At 39.9% G+C, this 19097-nt stretch overlaps 1 protein-coding gene across 3 annotated transcripts in view; it reads left to right on the top strand.

The window, feature by feature from the left end:
- AUH (AU RNA binding methylglutaconyl-CoA hydratase) overlaps nucleotides 1–19097 on the top strand; it is a 221297-nt gene that overhangs the window by 110685 nt on the left and 91515 nt on the right. For all 3 annotated transcript variants that reach the window (XM_056525610.1, XM_056525604.1, XM_056525619.1), the window contains exon 5: nucleotides 13389–13481. In XM_056525610.1, the coding sequence (XP_056381585.1) occupies nucleotides 13389–13481 (93 nt within the window). The remainder of the gene's footprint in view (nucleotides 1–13388; nucleotides 13482–19097) is intronic.

The following is a 19097-nucleotide window of genomic DNA, read 5'->3' as shown; positions in this document are numbered from 1 at the left end:
CTTTTTAAATGTTCTTTACAGCCAGTTCTGGAAGCCGGAGCAGATTTGCCACAAATTGAGAGCTTTGCCACAAACATACAATTTTTATTTTTAAAGAAAAGCCACACTTTGTATATCACCAACCACTGCAAAGTGAAAAACTAAGTGTGTACCAATGTCATTGTAGACAAAATTTTGCATAAAGGTGCATACATTTTTGCGACATTTGAGACATTTCTGTAACTTTTCGACACTTCCTCCCCCCCCCCCCTTGTCCTCATGAGCTTACAATTTATAAAGAATTGGGATTGGATACAAGAGGTCTGTAAAAGGAATAGGTAGGTCTAGATGTGATATTGAGAGCAGAGTCTGAACAGACAGCATGTGTTGCCCTACACATATATACACAATCATATCTAATATACTGTATATTATCTCCCTTGTAAGCGTGGTGATTTAAGGAGAGAAAGGACGGGGGCACTTATTTATTGTGTGTGACAGGCTTGCTCAGTGGCAGGCGAGCTTGTATAAATCCCAGTTTGCTGTGATTAAGTCTTCAGCCTTGTGGTTGCTGACATTGCCTGGAGATCTGCGGAGTGACCTTGCGCATCTGCTATAACAAAGGTCACAAATGCGCGGTGGTGATGAGACATTAATAGTGTCAACCTTCCATTGTCTTAGTTGAAATGTCACTGCAGACTGCCTTGGAATGTGTGTCACGTATCCTTGACTTGCTATTGCATTCTGATGTTTGACCATGTTATTTCACGTATTTGTATTTTCAGGAAGATGTCAAGCAAAGCACACACGGATGCTTTTATCATACTACTATACTCTTCTTGTGATGCTTCTAAAATTCTGCAAACAGTATCGATTGGAAAGGCCTTTTCATGTAAACATCCCAATCTACTTACATTCATATTCTGGTGTAATGTGAATAGAAGAATGAGCAGTGTAGTTGTCTTCTGTGATAGGGCTGGCATTATTGTAGCCGTGTGTATATGTCTGTATTTTCATTGGGTATAATGCACAATAAACCTTCACCTTTAGTATGTGATATCTTTTCCCTCCTGGAAATGGTTGAAATATATATATATATATATATTACATATATATCTCTTCAGGTGCATTTACACCACGTTTCCGAGACCCGGCTCTTTGTATGTTACGGTTTTCAGTCTGGCCACAAAACCAGAGACGGGGCAAAAACGAGTCACTATCTGACTCCAGTCGGCGCATTTAAATGAATAAAATTCGGCGCCAGTCCAGCTTGGATACGGGAGCACCCGGTTTTGACATTTTCCATCCGGATCCGGCAGCCAGATCTGGTAAACATGGTGTGAGTGCACCCTTACTCTATGATTACATATGATTCCTCTGTTCTTTTTATTTCACTTCACTAACTGAGATAAGCCCACCAATGAAAACTATAGAGCTTTTACTGTGATCAGGCCTGGCCACTTGCCTATAGGCCTATAGCTATGATCTCTCTACTGTCAACAAGGGGATTCTATATGGCATCGAAATAGAAAAGTGAAGTATTGCGCTCACATCTGGCCAGGATTTGTTTAGAGAAAATCACTTCACCTAATTCACTATTTTGTTGAGACACTCGTTCATAGAATACAACTCAGAGATTCAATTCACCTGTTTCCCATTCATTTGTGGAATGGAATCAGAATGTATGTTTACATGCTTGTATTTTCTGCTGCAGATTTGCTTCAGCAGATTTTGCTGCCCATTGACTTCAATGGGTAGCATAATCTGTTACAGGAAATCTGCAGCAGAAAATACGCACCCTAAATCAGCAATGCATCCCAATAGACAGTGAATGAATACGGCCCAAATCAGGCATACATTTTCCGCACCTTCTGACAGGAACCTGGAGGAGAATTTATCATGGTGTGTGCAGTCTTCTTGCAGTCTATTTGACGTAGCTGGGACTTATTTATCAAACACTTATTCATTTACTAATGAATTGTGTGCAGAATAATGATGACAGGGAATATTGTGTGGTATAGACACTTTTTACCGTGTAGTCTGACCTGATGTGACTTCAAAAAAAACTTCTGCGACACATACAAATGCCATTGGTGTGTGAGAATTGCCCTATATGAAAAGTCTCAAAAAAAGGCCCAGCACTAGAGATGAGCGAACTTACAGTAAATTCGATTCGTCACGAACTTCTCGGCTCGGCAGATGATGACTTTTCCAGCATAAATTAGTTCAGCTTTCAGGTGCTCCCGTGGGCTGGAAAAGGCGGATACAGTCCTAGGAAACTCTTTCCTAGGAATATATCAACCTTTTCCAGCCCACCGGAGCACCTGAAAGCTGAACTAATTTATGCAGGAAAAGTCATCAACTGCCGAGCCGAGAAGTTCGTGATGAATCGAATTTACTGTAAGTTCGCTCATCTCTACCCAGCACAGCTCGCTGCGACTTTTTTAGGGACAATTTTACACACACATAAAAACAGTAAAGACCATGATAAATGTTCGATCTGAACTTTTGGGTGCTCTTACACAGTGCAGGTTTATCGTAGTATTGCTGTTTTAAAGTTAGGTAATAGAAAGGAAAGATGCTTCTGCTATTTTTTATTTCAATCCACTTCTGGTGTAGAATGGAATCAAAGAAGACAGAAGAGTAGAAATGGCATTTGTTGTTTATATTCCCCAATTCATTATGATCCACACCTGGGTTTGACTTAAAATTTGCAACAAAACTGCATTCAAGGGGGGAGATTTATCAAAACCTGTGCAGAGGAAGAGTGGTGCAGTTGCCCATAGCAACCAATCAGATTGCTTCTTTCATTTTCCACAGGCCTCTAAAGAGGCCTGTGGAAAATGAAAGAAGCAATCTGACTGGTTGCTATGGGCAACTGCACCACTCTTCCTCTGCACAGGTTTTGATAAATCTCCCCCAAGGTGTATTTACCATCTGTAGTTGTAAAATACGAGGAGCGTTGTGAAGTGGATGTATTACATTTCAAAGGAGTAGTGAATAGCTACTTACCCATGATCGATACAAAGGCGTAATCTGCAGTTACAACTGGTGGAAACATACTGGCGGTAAGAGTGACTGGACACTGTTGTAGTATAACAAAGCCAATAGCAGTATGTACTACTAACGCCCCTTCTACACAAATACTAATGTGTATTGTAGCGTATACTTACCACTAATGCATTGATGATATAAACATCAGTAGGAACTGTAATGTAATAATCATGATGGAATATTAATGCATTTAATGTACCCATAAAATCATAAACACATGATCAATGAATAATGTATCTGAAATGAAGAACTGTATGTGAACAGTGACACAATATATACAGTGGAAATTTAATACACAGAGGGGGGGATTCATCAACATCAGTGTATGGAAGAGCTTTTTTTTTTTTTTAACCCCTTTCTGCTGCGTGTATTTGTCATTTACCTGCGCAAAATTTGCTAAACTTGTGCACGGGTCTCTGTGAATCATGTGCAGTAATAGAATCCAGCCCATCTCAGCTCTTGAAAAAATATAAGGCAGACTTGTACGTGTGCCCGGAGCTGGTGTATATTTGCGCAAGAAAATAACACTTGCGTCCTTTTTTTGCGCAAAAAAAAAAAAGACGCAGTTAATAAATTCATGTCTACCAGAAAAACGGCTCTACGGTACACCTGAAGGGTGACATCTTTAGAAAAAGTTCCACCAAAAAAGACGCACAAAAAGAACGCAGGAAATATCCTTGCGCAAGATTTTGCGCCAGAAAATACACCTAAAATGACTCTATATAGATTGATGAATCCCCCCCAGAGACTATATATCTATACTCAGTGCAAACACCTGGATAACACCTACAAGCTAATATGAAAGAAAGCACTTTATCTAGTTATTATAAATGGGATAAAAATACAGTATCTGCAATAATGAAGTGGCTGCAATAAGTAATGTATACTGCGGTGGTTGTGTTACTATAGTGTGGACTATTTATTTTTACTGGAGTAACATTAAAGGAGAACTCCAGGACTGAAAAATTATGTAAATATCATTATTAATTGAAAAGTTATATAACATCTCAATGTACTTACGTTACTGATATGGAAGCTAAATATCCCTTTTGTGCTTTGATCTGCCTGACCGGAAGTCCCATAGAGTCTTATAGAATTCTGACATTCGACCACAGCATTGCGAGCGTCCGCGTCCATTTTGTGGTCAGCACGTGATGTATTTGCGCCCAGACACCCACCCTGCCACCGCTGTGGCCATGCCCATGTAATCAATATTCATCCTCCCCCTTCGCCTGTAATCTGCCCCCTGTGTCCGGGGACAATGATCAGCTATTGGCCTTGCGGTGCTGCCGCATGTAGCCAATCGGTCTGCGGGCTACGCGCAAGCGCCGTGATTCCCCTGTCACAGCGCATAAGAGCAATAGACTTTCGCCGCTAGCGCATGCCCAGTGCATCCAACTAGCAAGCGCAGCCGGGACCTAATTCATCACGGGGAGGTTTGATGTTTTCAGGAGCTTTCAAGCGCAGCTCTGCCTAATACAAGAGGACGTCCACAGCCCCTCCCCCCCCCCGGCCTGTACACACAGGACCTCATTCATCACGGGGAGGTTTGATGTTTGCACGGGGGGGAAACACAGAGCGGGGAAGGGGAGAGTGAACATGCAGAGCTCCTCACCTCCATAATGACTGCTGTGTGAGGAGACATAATACACGGGATGGGGATTTGTATAGACTGCAGGGACTGTATGTTTGCATGTATCAGTGTTTCACAACCAGGGGTGTCTCCAGCTGTTGAAAAACTACAACATCCAGCATTCCATGACAGCCTTTGGCTGTCCGGGCATGCTGTGAGTTGTAGCTTTTAAACAGCTGGAGGCACCCTGGGGTGAAAACACTGGCAAGTAGTGTGATTAGTGTTTTTTATTTAACAATGTTCTTTGCTGTTTGGTGTTCGGTTGTTTTGGCAGCGGCAGGCACATTGCTTCTCCAGCACTGTGTAAGCTGTGAACACAAGATGCACGATGCACAGTGCACAGCTAATGCACAGCGTCTGGAGATGTGCCTTTACAGGGATTGGTGCACATCTCTGGGGGGAGGATGTGAGGGGCAGATGTGGTTGTGTTTATTCCGTGTGTGACTGCAGGGGAGGGTAATATTGTAATGAGGAGGCAGAGCGGGCTGGTCGGAGCAGGAAGCTCACGCTGGGAACCATGGGAGAATGAGTGCCCAGAACCCGGAAGGAACGGGTTTTTACCTAGCTATAACGGGCGAACGGAACGGCGATTACACACGGGACTTAGCGCTATGGAAAGGTGAGCACATGCGCTACAAAATTATACTAAGTTGTTTTTTAAATTTTCCAATCCCCAATATGTCCTTTTAAAAGATTAAAAGTTATATTTTAATGGTTGCTTATCTGATAAAGGACATAGCTGTTTGTTAAAGGGTAGCTCCCACCATCCTTTTTTTTTTTTCTGTCCCTGCCTATTGCCCATCTATCCCTAACCCCCTCCCTGCTTAAAAAAAATTTTTAAGACAAAGATGAGGAAAATCCTCTTTCTTCAATAAAAACTTGTTTATTAAATAGAATAACGGATTACATCAGAGCAAGACGCGTTACGAGTGTTGTTCCATCCTTCCTCAGTTGAATGTGTGCAAGGCATCATGAAATCTGAGGATTACCAATGGATTTTGGGTCGCACTGTACAGTCCAGTGTCAGAAAGCTGGGTTTGCGTCCGAGATCTTGGGTCTTCCAGCAGGACAATGACCCCAAATATACTTCAAAAAGCACCCAGAAATGGATGGCAACAAAGCACTGGGGAGTTCTGAAGTGGCCAGCAATGAGTCCATATCTAAATCCCATTGAAAACCTGTGGAGAGATCATAAAATTGCTGTTGGGAAAAGTCACCCTTCCAATAAGAGAGACCTGGAGCAATTTGCAAAGGAAGAGTGGTCCAACATTCCGGCTGAGAGGGGTAAGAAGCTTATTGATGGTTATAGGAAGCGACTGATTTCAGTTATTTTTTCCAAAGGGTGTGCAACCAAATATTAACCCCTTAACGACCAAGGACATATATTTACGTCCTTGGCCAGCTCCCGCGATATAACGCGGGGTCACGCGCTGACCCCGCATCATATCAGGTCGGTCCCGGCATGTATCTGAAGCGGGGACCCGGTGCCGCGCACTATCAACCTTTTAGACGCGGCGTTCAACTAAAGTGAAAGGTGCCCGGCTGCTTAGTGGGGCTGATCGGGACCACCGCAGTGAAAATGCGGTGTCCCGATCACCTGGGACACGAGCGGAGGTCCTCTTACCTGCCTCCGGCGTGTCCCCTCGGTGATTGATTGCTCCAAGCCTGAGATGCAGGCTTGAGCAATCGACTGCTGATAACACTGATTACTGCAAAGCTATGGCTTTGCAGTGAACAGTGCTGGCAATCAGTGTGTGCAGTGTTATAGGTCCCTATGGGAGCTATAACATTGCAAAAAAAAAGTGTAAAAAAAAAAAGTTAATAAATGTGATTTAACCCTTTCCATAATAAAAGTTCAAATCACCCCCCTTTTCCCATAAAAAAAACACTATGTAAATAAAAATAAACATATGTGGTATCGCCGCGTGCCTAAATGTGCGAACTATTAAAATATATCATTAATTAAACCGCACGGTCAATGGCATGCGCGCAAAAAAAGATAATGTATTTATGGTCGCTTTTTATATCATGAAAAAATGAATAAAATGCGATCAAAAAGGCCAATCAATACAAAAATGGTATCGCTAAAAACGTCAGAAAAATAAAAAAGTTATAGGGGTCAGAAGATGACAATTTTAAACGTATAAATTTCCGTGCATCTAGTTATGATTTTTTCCAGAAGTGCGACAAAATCAAACCTAAATAAGTAGGGTATCATTTTAATCGTACGGACCTACAGAATAAAGAGAAGGTGTCATTTTTACTGAAAAAATGTACTGCATAGAAACGGAAGCCCCCAAAAGTGGCGTGTTTTCTTCAATTTCGTCGCACAATGATTTTTTTCGTTTCACTGTAGATTTTTGGGTAAAATGATTGATGTCACTGCAAAGTAGAATTGATGGCGCAAAAAATAAGCCATCATATGGATTTTTAGGTGCAAAATTTAAAGGGTTATGATTTTTAAAAGGTGAGGAGGAAAAAACGAAAGTGCAAAAAACGAAAAACCCTCAGTCCTTAAAGGGTTAAGTTAAGGGTGCCAATAATTTTTGTCCGGACCATTTTTGGAGTTTGGGGTGAGATTATGTCCAGTTTGCTTTTTTTTCCCTCCCTTTTTTGGTTTAGTTCCAATACACACAAAGGGAGTAAACATGTGTATAGCAAAACATGTGTTACTGCAATCCTTTTCTGTAAGAAATACTTCATTTTCTAGAAAAAATTCAGGGGTGCCAACATTTATGGCCATGACTTTATGTCTACACACTGTCTACTTACAGTCCTACGTCCTCACAGTTGACCTCACATCTGCCTATGGAGAACAGATTCCAGCCTATACTCCATTTTCCCTTAAATTACTAAGTAAGGGTAAGGTCACACGTGCCGTATTTTGCTGCATATTTTCTGCAGATAATTTTGCTATCCATTGACTACAATGGGTAGGATAATATGCAGTAGCGAGTACGCAGCAAAATACGGCTCGTGTGGCCCTACCCTTAGGGTACGTTCACACGTTGATATTCTGGAAATCTGCTCTGAGTTTAGCTACCATGCACTTCAATGGGTCCGCACTCCACCTGCAAATTTGCCACTATCGCAGATTTTCCGCTGACCCATTGAAGAAAATGGTAGCGAAACTTGTAACGGTTTTCCAAGTTATCAACATGTGAACTTACCTCAGTGAGTAAATAAAGAAATTTTCCTAATTACATATATTTGAGAATAGTTTTATTTTGTTATCACTACATGAGGTTTCCCAGAAGGTAATAGGTTTATTTTAGATAAGACATCTTATTATGTAAAATGCAGTTGTAAGTGCGTTCTGATGATGCATATTGTTTTCACTTACTCTGAGTGGGCTGGATGGCGGAATACATATGATTCTCTGCCCACCGCTATTCATTGAGGACTCGTTCACACTGGGAATATTCTGCTGGTGGCAAGATTCCTCGCAGCAGAATTTCCGTCGGCAGAATGCACGTTACCCAAAGAATAAATATATGTCTATGAGACGGCGGACATCCATGTGGTCCTAGTGCCGATGATTTTGGTGCCTCCTGCTGCAAGCGGTATTTTGCCAGCTGAATGTCCACAGTGTGAACAAGTCCTAAGAGATGCTAATTGGCCAAGATCAGGGAAAGAAGCCAAGTTTCCACACAGTGCACCAACTATCTGACTGATCCAGTAAGTAAGTTGTATGGACTCATGTGGGGTCTATATAGTGGCCTTGCTTAGTTCCTCCTTGTTTAGCTCTTTAAAGATCACAGCACATGTGTGACGCACATAAAAGATGTCTGCTCGACGACTGGCAGGAAAATCACTCCCTGACACAACACACTTTCACCGATGCTTGCTTTACTATTTGCTTACATAAATGAGCCTTTTTTCAATTACGGCTGACAGACTACAATAGGCGAGTTAGAGTATTTTTTTTCTTTGGCATTCTCTGCATTAAGTGTTGCTTCAGTATTTCCCAGGAATTTTGCGTCCATGTCACCACTATCCATGATTAGCTATTTGGCAGACTTAGCGTGTTTGTGTATGTGTTGTTTGGTTGCCATGTTACATCACTGAAAATATCTTTAGTGGTTTCCTTTGGTAAATCATTTGCTTTATCCTTTCTTTAGGTGAAGTGATGCTAAACCTATGAAAAACATTTCGTGCAGTCTGCCATCTTTTTCTGCCTTTGTTATTTTATGGATTACTCAGTTTCTTTGTATTTTCAGGAGCACAAGCTCAGAGGAAAATGTGACATATCTCTTTCCATAATGAACAAGTATTTTCTCCATGGATTAGTTGTACTGTCATTATATGACTACAATTCAAAAATGTATCAATTCCATCATGTGAAAATAGAATCAAAACAGGATGACCGTAAATTCAGGAGTTAGTCCGGCGCAGAGAGGAACCATCAGGGAGCCAGATAAAATCAATGGATTTATTAGATGCAACGCGTTTCGCTGCGCATGCGCAGCGAAACGCGTTGCATCTAATAAATCCATTGATTTTATCTGGCTCCCTGATGGTTCCTCTCTGCGCTCCTCCTCTCTAACTCCTGAATTTACGGTCATCCTGTTTTGATTCTACTTCTACCCAGGAGGGCTGCAGTGGACCTATACATATATTCATTCTATACTCTACCTTGTTGTGTGTGGGCGCACAACCAACTCTGGTAAGCGGCTTGGGAATTACCGTCCCCTTCCCCCCCCTAACAAGACCTGCTGATCCCGCACATGAGGCGCCTTCCTCCCTCTATCTAGATTCCATCATGTGAAAATAGGCTTACATACCTTGGATGTCATACTAGGTTTGTGTTCTACAGCAGTGGTGCGGTCCCATTATGTCTTATTGGTATGGGTTCCACCTATCAGAAGAATTGGGGTTCCTTGCTCCCTTGTTTGGCACTGCATAGAGAATAGGAGACAAAGTGCAAATGCCCAGCATTCTCTATCATGGGAATTACATAACCTACCGAGCATTTCAGACGTCCAACACCCTACAATGGAGAGAGCCGCATGTGCAGTCACCTTGTAAAGCCCCAAATGGATTCAGGGGACAAAACTAGTTCACTATTTCTACTGTAGACTTTTTTTTTTTTTTTTTATTAGAGGGCTACTTCAGTGGAAAACTTTTTTGTTTTTTTAATCAGAAAGTTAAACAGATTTGTAAATTACTTCTATTAAAAAATCTTAACCCTTTCAGAACTTATTAGCTGCTGAATACTACAGAGGAAATTATTTTCTTTTTGGAACCCAGAGCTTTCTGCTGACATCATGACAACAGTGCTCTCTGATGACACCTCAGTCCATTTTAAGAACTGTCCAGAGTAGGAGAAAATCCCCATAGAAAAGATATGCTGCTCTGGACAATTCCTAAAATGGACAGAGATGTCAGCAGAGAGCACTGTGCTCGTGATGTCAGGAGAGAGCTCTGTGTTCCAAAAAGAAAATAATTTCCTCTGTAGTATTCAGCAGCTAATAAGTACTGGAAGGATTAAGATTTTTTAATAGAAGTAATTTACAAATCTGTTTAACCTTCTGGCACCAGTTAATTAAAAAAATAATAATAATTCCACCGGAGTACCCCTTTAAAGTAGAATTGCATTAGATTTTACTCAGTGGAAAATTAGCTGCATTTTCAAAGATAAATTGGCAGCGGCAAATCTACACCAAATTATAAAAATTTTGATGCCGATTTTTCCTGATATTCCTTAGAATATGTTATTGAAAAAGTCAACGGGAAAAATGGTTGTTTCTCTTATGACTATATTTTGGTATAATTTGTGCAATATCCTCATGGTCTTCTTCACTTAGGTGAATTTATTGTGCATTTGCCCAAACTGCTGTGTATAAATAATTTGACTTTTAATGGTAATTTTGAGGCTTAGATTGACCTTTACCTTGAATTACATGTAGTAGAAGCTCAAGATTTTACCGTTTAAAGCTATGCAGCTAAATAGTGAATTAGTATCCTTTATTGAAAATGGATCCCCAGTAATATCTCCATTGAAAACATTAATTTCTTGTATATTAGAGGACCTCTTTAGGTGTATTACAATTCATGAATAATCACCTAATACTGAGAACAGGAACTATTTTGGACATTTTCTAAAGAAGGAAGTGCATACTTGGCTGCTGATGATTAATGTACAATAAGGAGGGGTGGGCGACGTAGGCCAGTGGACCATGTAACCCTGTGAGTCATGACGCTTGTTTGTTGTAAATACCCTTGCCTGGAAATTACACAATGGAGATAGAATTAACTCCAAAGTGTCAATGCTTTGTATACCATTTCAGGTGTAGTCCTAGCATTCTATTATAAATGGTATAAAGCACTGGGTCGCACAGTTTCTGTCGGTCACTACATATAATGATTTGTTTAAGGTTTGCTAAAAGTTTTTAATAATGGGAAAATTCTAGCTGAGTGTCAAACTGACTCCTAAAACCATAACCTGAATCAGTTTCCGTTTAAACATGAAGAACAGGCAGATTATATACTTCAGGTTTTTATGCGGGCTTGCTGCAATATGGGAATGTTTCCTACCCTTATGTGTTCCTGATCTTACAGGGATTTAAAATTGGATTACTTTTTACACCAATAACATCATGTGGGAGTCTGCACAATGGGCACAGAATGGACCAGAGTTTGACTAAGTTTGAATAATTGATAGGCGAAAGAGCCATATTCAACCAGCTCCTCATCTGAGAACAGGAATGTGGGCCCCTTGTTCTCAGCAACTGTACTTGGTATTAGAGATTGGACCCTGTCTGATAGATCATCAAAATAAAAAATAAATTGTAATTCCATTTTTAGAAGTTCATGATGTAAAGGAGGGGCTAGAGGCATAGCCCAGCCTGAGGCCTGTGGTGTGATTGGGGTAGCATGATGTGACGCAGGTTGTTACAGTTTTTTCCTTGATACAAGTGGCATGATTTATGATCATGGAAACTGTAGTGTAACTGTTATAAATTGGTACAAAATTCTACAAAAAGTTCTGTGCCCTAACCTTTCCCAGACCCTAAAGTGTGTTGACACATTGATCTTAGGCACAGCACCCCAGTAATCCGCTGCACAGAGGGGACATGAATCGAGGGGGCGTGCCATTACGTCACGATCACGGAAGCCCCATGTCGACATAAATGTTCAGAATGCCGGGGTGACGGCCCGGAGATTGTGGGGGTCCCAGCGGCCGGACCCCCTTTGATCAGACATCTTTTGCCCTGTCCTTTTGTCCCTTTAAACCTTCGACTTTGCTTTTAACATTAGAATTACCCTAAATGTACATTTTTGTACATATTTAACATATTATAGCGAAAATCTAAGTGAACATTTATTTAATATCTATTATTTCTAAACTTAGACTGTTAGTAGGTATCAGTGTCATTTTCTGTTACTAAAAATGTTCTACTTTGTGGTCTGTGTCACACCTATTGCCCACTTCACACTAAAGATCGTTTTTTTTGGTCTATTTCTATACTTACAGCTGATAAATCAGGTTGTACGGTAGGGGTGATTACACTAACACTTATCAACATCCTTCCCTCAAGTTCATCTGCTTGGTGGGGGTGGATGTTGACAAAGGATGGAATGCAATCTGTCTATACAATGGGCATGCTTTGGCAGATGGGCTGTTTTATTTTAGCTCCATAACAATGAGTTTTAAGTTGAAAAATATATACTGTCTATTGTTTATCAGAAATCTAAAAGTAGAACATCCTTTATTAACAAATTATCAAAACTTTAGTTTTAAACCTTAAAGGTAAAGTAATAATTGTAAAAAAAAATGTATCCTTGGCCATAGCCATTCTGTACGGACTGAAAATGAGCTTTACCATTATAGCTTTAATAGAAATAAGCATCCCATCTCTTTTCTAGACATTATTATTTAGTTCCCATCATCTAGCATTCAAATCAAACACAAGGATAAAGTTGGAGTGTTGTTAGCATTACCTATTCTTTCCTTAAAACAGATATTCTCATGTATGCAATATCAGATTTCCATATCGCAGTAAAATAATCTAAAAAAAACGTATGTAAACCACTTGCATAACATTACTGGTCCACAGTTTGTCCCCACAGTGTCTCTTATTCATTCAAAAGGGTAACTTCCCAATACGATAAATTCAATACATGGTATCCTCATGGAAACTCCAGTATAAGGAGGGATGCAATGTACAGTCTTTGTAAACTTGATAGAATCGCAAGTGTACTTATAACTACTGAAAGACCAGCTATCAGACCTGTACAGATCGGAGAAACATCTGCTACACAATGTGATACCATTTTTTTCATGGGAATCCAGTGCTAGAAGGCAGTTATCTTATTGTGCTGCTTTTTTACTTTAGGATATACAGTAAGGGATTACTACAGGTATTTTTATTAGGGAATACACTTATCCCTATGTCATTTGGCAGAACATATTGTGGCGCCACAGCATATTATGGCCCCTATATTGTTCTCCCTGTATTTTGGAGATAATATGGTGTATCATAGAAGATGGCATGATGTTACAGTATGAACACTTAAAATTCTTTGTACCCTATATTATGACTCCTTAATGTTTGGAGGTTGTACAGAACTGTAATGTGGCTATTTGTATGAAGCCTAAAGAAATGATATAGCAGATAAGCACGACCTAGTCATCCAATTTAAAATGCTAACAGGCTATATTGTGGCATAAACAATAAATATACATTCATAATCCATATTTAATTTTTTATTTTTTTAGCAAATTTACCAATGCCAACCATTGTGGCATTGGATGGAGCAGCCTTAGGAGGAGGCCTTGAGATGGCATTAGCAAGTGACATCATTGTGGCAGGTAAGAACAGATTTATATCCAAACATTGTAACAAATATATGCTTATTTGAACCACTAGTTACTCTGTATAACTACGAAGCACCAAATTATAGCCCTTTTTAAGTAGTTCTGAATAAACATTATATTTTAGTTCACCCATCATATCGCTTTTCCTCACCTTTTATTGTTATGCAATTCTTCTACTTATGGTGGTGTCCACCTCACTATAATATTTATTTGACTAAGCTCTGCCACAAGAGGCCATCCCTATTTAATGGGGTACTCAAGCAAAACAGATTTGTAAATTACTTCTATTTAAAAGTCTTGATCCTTCCTAGACTTATCAGCTGCTGTATGTTCAACAGGAAGTTGTGCAGTTCTTCTCTGTCTGACCACAGTGCTCTCTGCTGACACCTTTGTCCATGTCAGGAACTGTCCAGAGCAGGAGAGGTTTGCTATGGGGATTTGCTCCTGCTCTGGATAGCTCCTAAAATGGACAGAAGTGTCAGCAGAGAGCACTGTGGTCAGACAGAAAGAAAATTAAAAAAGAAAAGAACTTCCTGTGGAGCATACAGCAGCTAATAAGTACTGGAAGGATTAAGATTTTTAAATAGAAGTAATTTACAAGTTTCTCGCACTAGTTGATTAACAAAAATGTTTTTCACTGGTATACCCCTTTTATTAAAGTGTTACTGTTCTTTTATATATATTTTTTTTAAAACCTGAATGATTTTGTTAGGTTATTTCAGTAGTGACAAGGTAATTTCCATCCAGTGGTACATGCACAGGACTTCCTTTCCCTTTCTTCTCTGGCTATCACAGCACATACTTTTATCTGCTATGCCATGACATAGTGCTGGAGAATATGCACTGGACTGAAGGAAAGAAGCAGCAGCAGCAGCAGTATCATAGTAAGAAAAGGGTTACACAAAGCATTGACTTACTACTGTTGATGTTGCAGACAAGCTAGAGGGAGGAGGAGTTAACACTGCAACATAGTGAATATACAGCACTACATACACTGGTATTTACACAAGGGACAGCTGGCTTGAGCTTTGTGGGTGGTGAGAGATTAAAGGAAAGCCTTGATTTACCTTTCAGGAACAGTGTGGCTCATCTTTAGCAGGCAGACTGGCTTAGCTTGCAGGTACAAAGCCTGGGCTTTCTCATTAAAAGCCCTACCTGACTTCCAGATGTATACGACAGATTTTGTTTCTGGACTATACTTAAATAGGGAGCAAGGCTATAAAGATACACAAGCTCACCATATAAATGTCATATTTGTGCTGTGGCATGCTTGTCAAGTGCATTGCAGATTTGCTCCTCAATAGTGTGTATTGATAGGGAATGATTCCTTAATAGTACCAGCCTAGACTACAGCAAAAATGCATTCGAAGATAAAATCTCACTGATTTGGTTTTATATAAAACATAATTTATACATTAAATAGTAATAATAATAATAGTTACACACTAACACATTATAAATATAAATGATGGAACAAGTGTATCACAGTAGACAACATAGCAGGGTATTGTCATGTTTTGAATGGTTTGTAAGCCTTGTCTGGAGGAGTTATAGTAATACAGAGGTTTGTATAGTACCACATAGGGCTCGGACTTCTCAGAAATGACAGCCTTGGAGAGCACACAGTTTATTGTTTTTTACAGCCAGACATGCTGTCTGTTTAGACGTAAGACTTCACTGATAAGCTGCCTGGTTATGTTTGTCCTGCAACAATAATATTTAAAGGACATATGTCTGCAGGACTGGCTCCTTTAAGTAAAGGCTTCTGGCTGGTTGTGCACGGTTTGCATATAGTCCAGGCTAGATTTCTGCCCCCAGTCTGCTTTTAGATCTGGTATAGATATGAGTCATTGCTGTTGCTTTGTTTTACACAATATAAAAAATATTTTCAGTCTTCTCCATGTATACTTATTATATTATAATTATTATAGTATACCTGTACTGCCAGCCATAGCCTTTAGTTGGTTTATTTTTATCAACCAAAATGTAACAGTAAAACTATTAACCTGCTTAGTCACAATTCTGTCAAAAGTGTGTTGAGGCTTGTCAGGCCCAAGGCCTGATTATTAAAATCCTATATGTGTATTATAATTGTAACTGTGTAATGTCTTATCCAAGACAGGGGTGAGAGGTCATTCAGACTGTGTTTTGTGTATTGCATTTTATTGGGGGTGGGGGGGGGGTCTGGCTGTTTGTTTACATCTCCTTTGAAGTCAAAGGCTCTTTTGAAGTCATGCACTCTGGTCCCATCATATAATCAAACAGATAAGGGGTCAGGAAGAGAGATGCCCCACCTGGTGGGATCACAGGGGAGGGGGGAATGGAATTTCCCTCCAAAGAAAGCAGATATGATATTTAAACAATGCTAGACTAAAAAGTTGGTTGTTCAAGGCTGTGCCCCAAGCTGACAAGACCATCCTAAGAACAGCACTCTTACTCACTCATGGACTGATACCATCATGCTGTAAGAACTTCATCTTTTGTTTTCTGAACTTTCCTTGCTAAACTCTTTTTTATATTTTTGTAACTGTATGTCATTTGTTTCTGTATTTTTACATAGTCAGCACTGTGATACCTTTTATCAGATTAAATGTTTATTTAATCAGCTCTGGTCTTTGATCTCTAAATATATGAGCTCACCTTTCTGAAGGAGGCTCTGGTAAAACACGTTTATCTAAGGGTTAATTTGGTGACTTGCTGGGACTTGTAGTGGATACCCAGAGGTCTGGCGTTTTTAACCCTTGCACCATCACACTCTCTCTAATGTCTTGGCTGGACCGATAGGGTGTGATCGTGACAAGGCTCAGCTGTTGGGATTACTGATTTTGGCTTTTTGTGTAATGTTAAACTTAGTGGGAGAGGTGGCAAATTCCAAGCCGAAGTATATGATAAAGAGAAATAACAGAGAGCAATACATGGAGTGTAGGCATACAACCATGTGTGACCAATTGCTACTGTATCACTGCCGCTACACACACACACACACACACACACTGTACATGTGTATATGTTTGTTATGTGTTTCATCTATCAATGAAAACAACAACTATGTGGCTATATCTGGAACTTAAGGGATACCATAAGTTACTTAACTTCTACCCATGCATGCTTCCAGCCAAGTACTGCCCTCTTAAGAAAGCCAGGTTATATACATTGATCCTCTCTGTTTACTATGTAGTTCTCTCAATAAACATTGTGGACAGTGATGGGAAATTAAATATGGTTATGCATATATAAACAGATTGTCTTATAGTGTGGTCCAATGCCGGGAAACTAGTAAAATAGCTACAGGGAAATAAATACCCAAGACACATTGTTCATTGATGGGGTTAGAAAGCAAAAGCTAGCCCATCTGGTCCAATTCCACAGAAGGGCTACTGTACAGCGAGTTACTGAAAAAGATTGCATAGACATGACAAAAGTTTTGATTACTCATGTATCATTTACCTGGGGAAGCGATAGCACTAGGGTGCACTATAGGAAAAAGGCAAACCTTAGGAGAACCTTAGTCAGTTCTGTTAAAGGGGTACTCCGCCCCTAGACATCTTATCCCCAATCCAAAGGAAAGAGGATAAGATGTCTGATTGCGGGAGTCCCACCGCTGGGGACCCCCGCAATCTCGACTGCAGCACTCCAGACATCTGGTGCACAGTGTAAACTTCGCTCCGTGCCAGATGACTGGCGATGCGGGGCGGAAGCTTTAATATCACGATCCCGCCCAGCTCGTGACGTCACGGCCATGCCCCCTCAATTAAAGTCTATGGGAGAGGGAGTGACGCCCTGCGGGGTGTGACATGACGTCACGAGCCTCCAGTGCTGCACCCAACGCTCTAAACGAATGCCGGGTGCAGTAGGCAGATCGCGGGGGTCCTCAGCGGCGGGACCCCAGTGATCAGACATCTTATCCCCATCCTTTGGATAGGGGATAAGATGTCTAGGGGCGGAGTACCAGTTAAATTGTGATAATGCTAAAAAAAAAAAAAAGTATGGAAAAATATTCAAATTAAAAATAAAATTAAAAAAGGTTCATTCATGTGTTGGCAGAAATTGGAGGGTCAGTCTTTCCGCAAAGCTAAAATGAACAGTACAGACTGGGAAATAAGAAGGAGAGCACAGAGGAAAGGAAGGAAAGTTGTTAAATGGATAACATCACCAAAAATATAAACTTCCAGTTCTGCATTAATACAGGCATAGTCATCATGAAATAAAAGTGATCATTTATCTGTTCACGTGCCTGAAGTGTAATACCTGCTGTAAACAGAGTTTGTCAGCCTGTAAAATTTGCCAGTAATTTCTGATGATTAAAGGGGTATTCCAGGCAAAACCTTTTTTTCTATATATCAACTGTCTCCGGAAAGTTAAACAGATTTGTAAATTACTTCTATTAAAAAAATCTTAATCCTTCTAATAGTTATTAGCTTCTGAAGTTTTCTGTCTAACTGCTCAATGATGATGTCACGTGAGTCATCACAGAGCAGTTAGACAGAAAACAGCAACTCAACTTCAGAAGCTAATAACTATTGGAAGGATTACGATTTTGTATAGAAATAATTTACAAATCTGTTGAACTTTCCGGAGCCAGTTGATATATAAAAAAAAGTTTTGGCCTGGAATACCCCTTTAAACCTTTGACCTGGGGGAGTACCAAGTCAGTTAAGGAATGAGCAGTCTTAGAATATTTGTCTTCCCACAGACCTCTGCCTGATAGGAAACAACACTTTGTTGGTGCTGAGCTGACATGTATTCCTTATGTGCAAAAACATTAGAGAAATATAACTCCTTCATTTTATAAAGAATATATTTAAACTTTTACTTGTGAAGTCCATATCATTTATCATATTTAAAGTGTACCTACAATTTAAAGTAAGAAACTTTTATGAAATATCTTTAGAGTCTGTAGAGCCAAGAAGATATGGACTTTTATCTATGAGGTTACGGCTACCCACAGAAGTTTATGGAGAGGAAGTGCTGAAATACCCCCCAGTGCTGGATTAACAGTTTACCCTGCTCAGTACTACTCTATAATGTCCTCCATGCTTTAAGCATGATTTTGTACAGTAGGGGTGTGGGCTTCCAAGAAAAAAAAACACATATTTATTAGTAGTCAGGTTTTTCATTTTGGCCTAAAGTAAACATAAACCTTTGACAGGATAATCCAAATTTATAAAATTATGGTATATTGCTAAAATGTGTCATTACTTTTATCTTTAGTGGAGTTTTAACTTTTAAGACCTCCACCAGTGTAAAGAATAAGGTAAAAAACTGCTGCTATCTCTATTTTTCACCTGCACATTGGTGTCTTGGCTACCTAATAAGCATTGATTTATACAGGAAGAAGAAACTAGAGCAATTGCTACTGATTTAAGATTTTATACTTTATTTGTCACACAATTAAAACCACATACATGTGAGGTATAGTATGAATATAATATAAATACAAAGTGAATGGATGTTCAGACTATTGAATCCAAAAAGATGGTGGGGCAGCTAAAGTAGTTATATATTTGTCACAAGACATCAAGAAATAGCAGCGAGGTGGAGCAACAATGTATGGCTAGTATTCACATAGTGAGGTTCATAGGGAAACAGGGGTTACACTCTCCACTAGTT

Source organism: Hyla sarda, chromosome 1 (assembly GCF_029499605.1).
Source record: "Hyla sarda isolate aHylSar1 chromosome 1, aHylSar1.hap1, whole genome shotgun sequence".
NCBI lineage: Eukaryota > Metazoa > Chordata > Amphibia > Anura > Hylidae > Hyla > Hyla sarda.
Note: the sequence above shows the minus strand (reverse complement) of the source record. Positions and strands in the feature narration are given on the sequence as shown.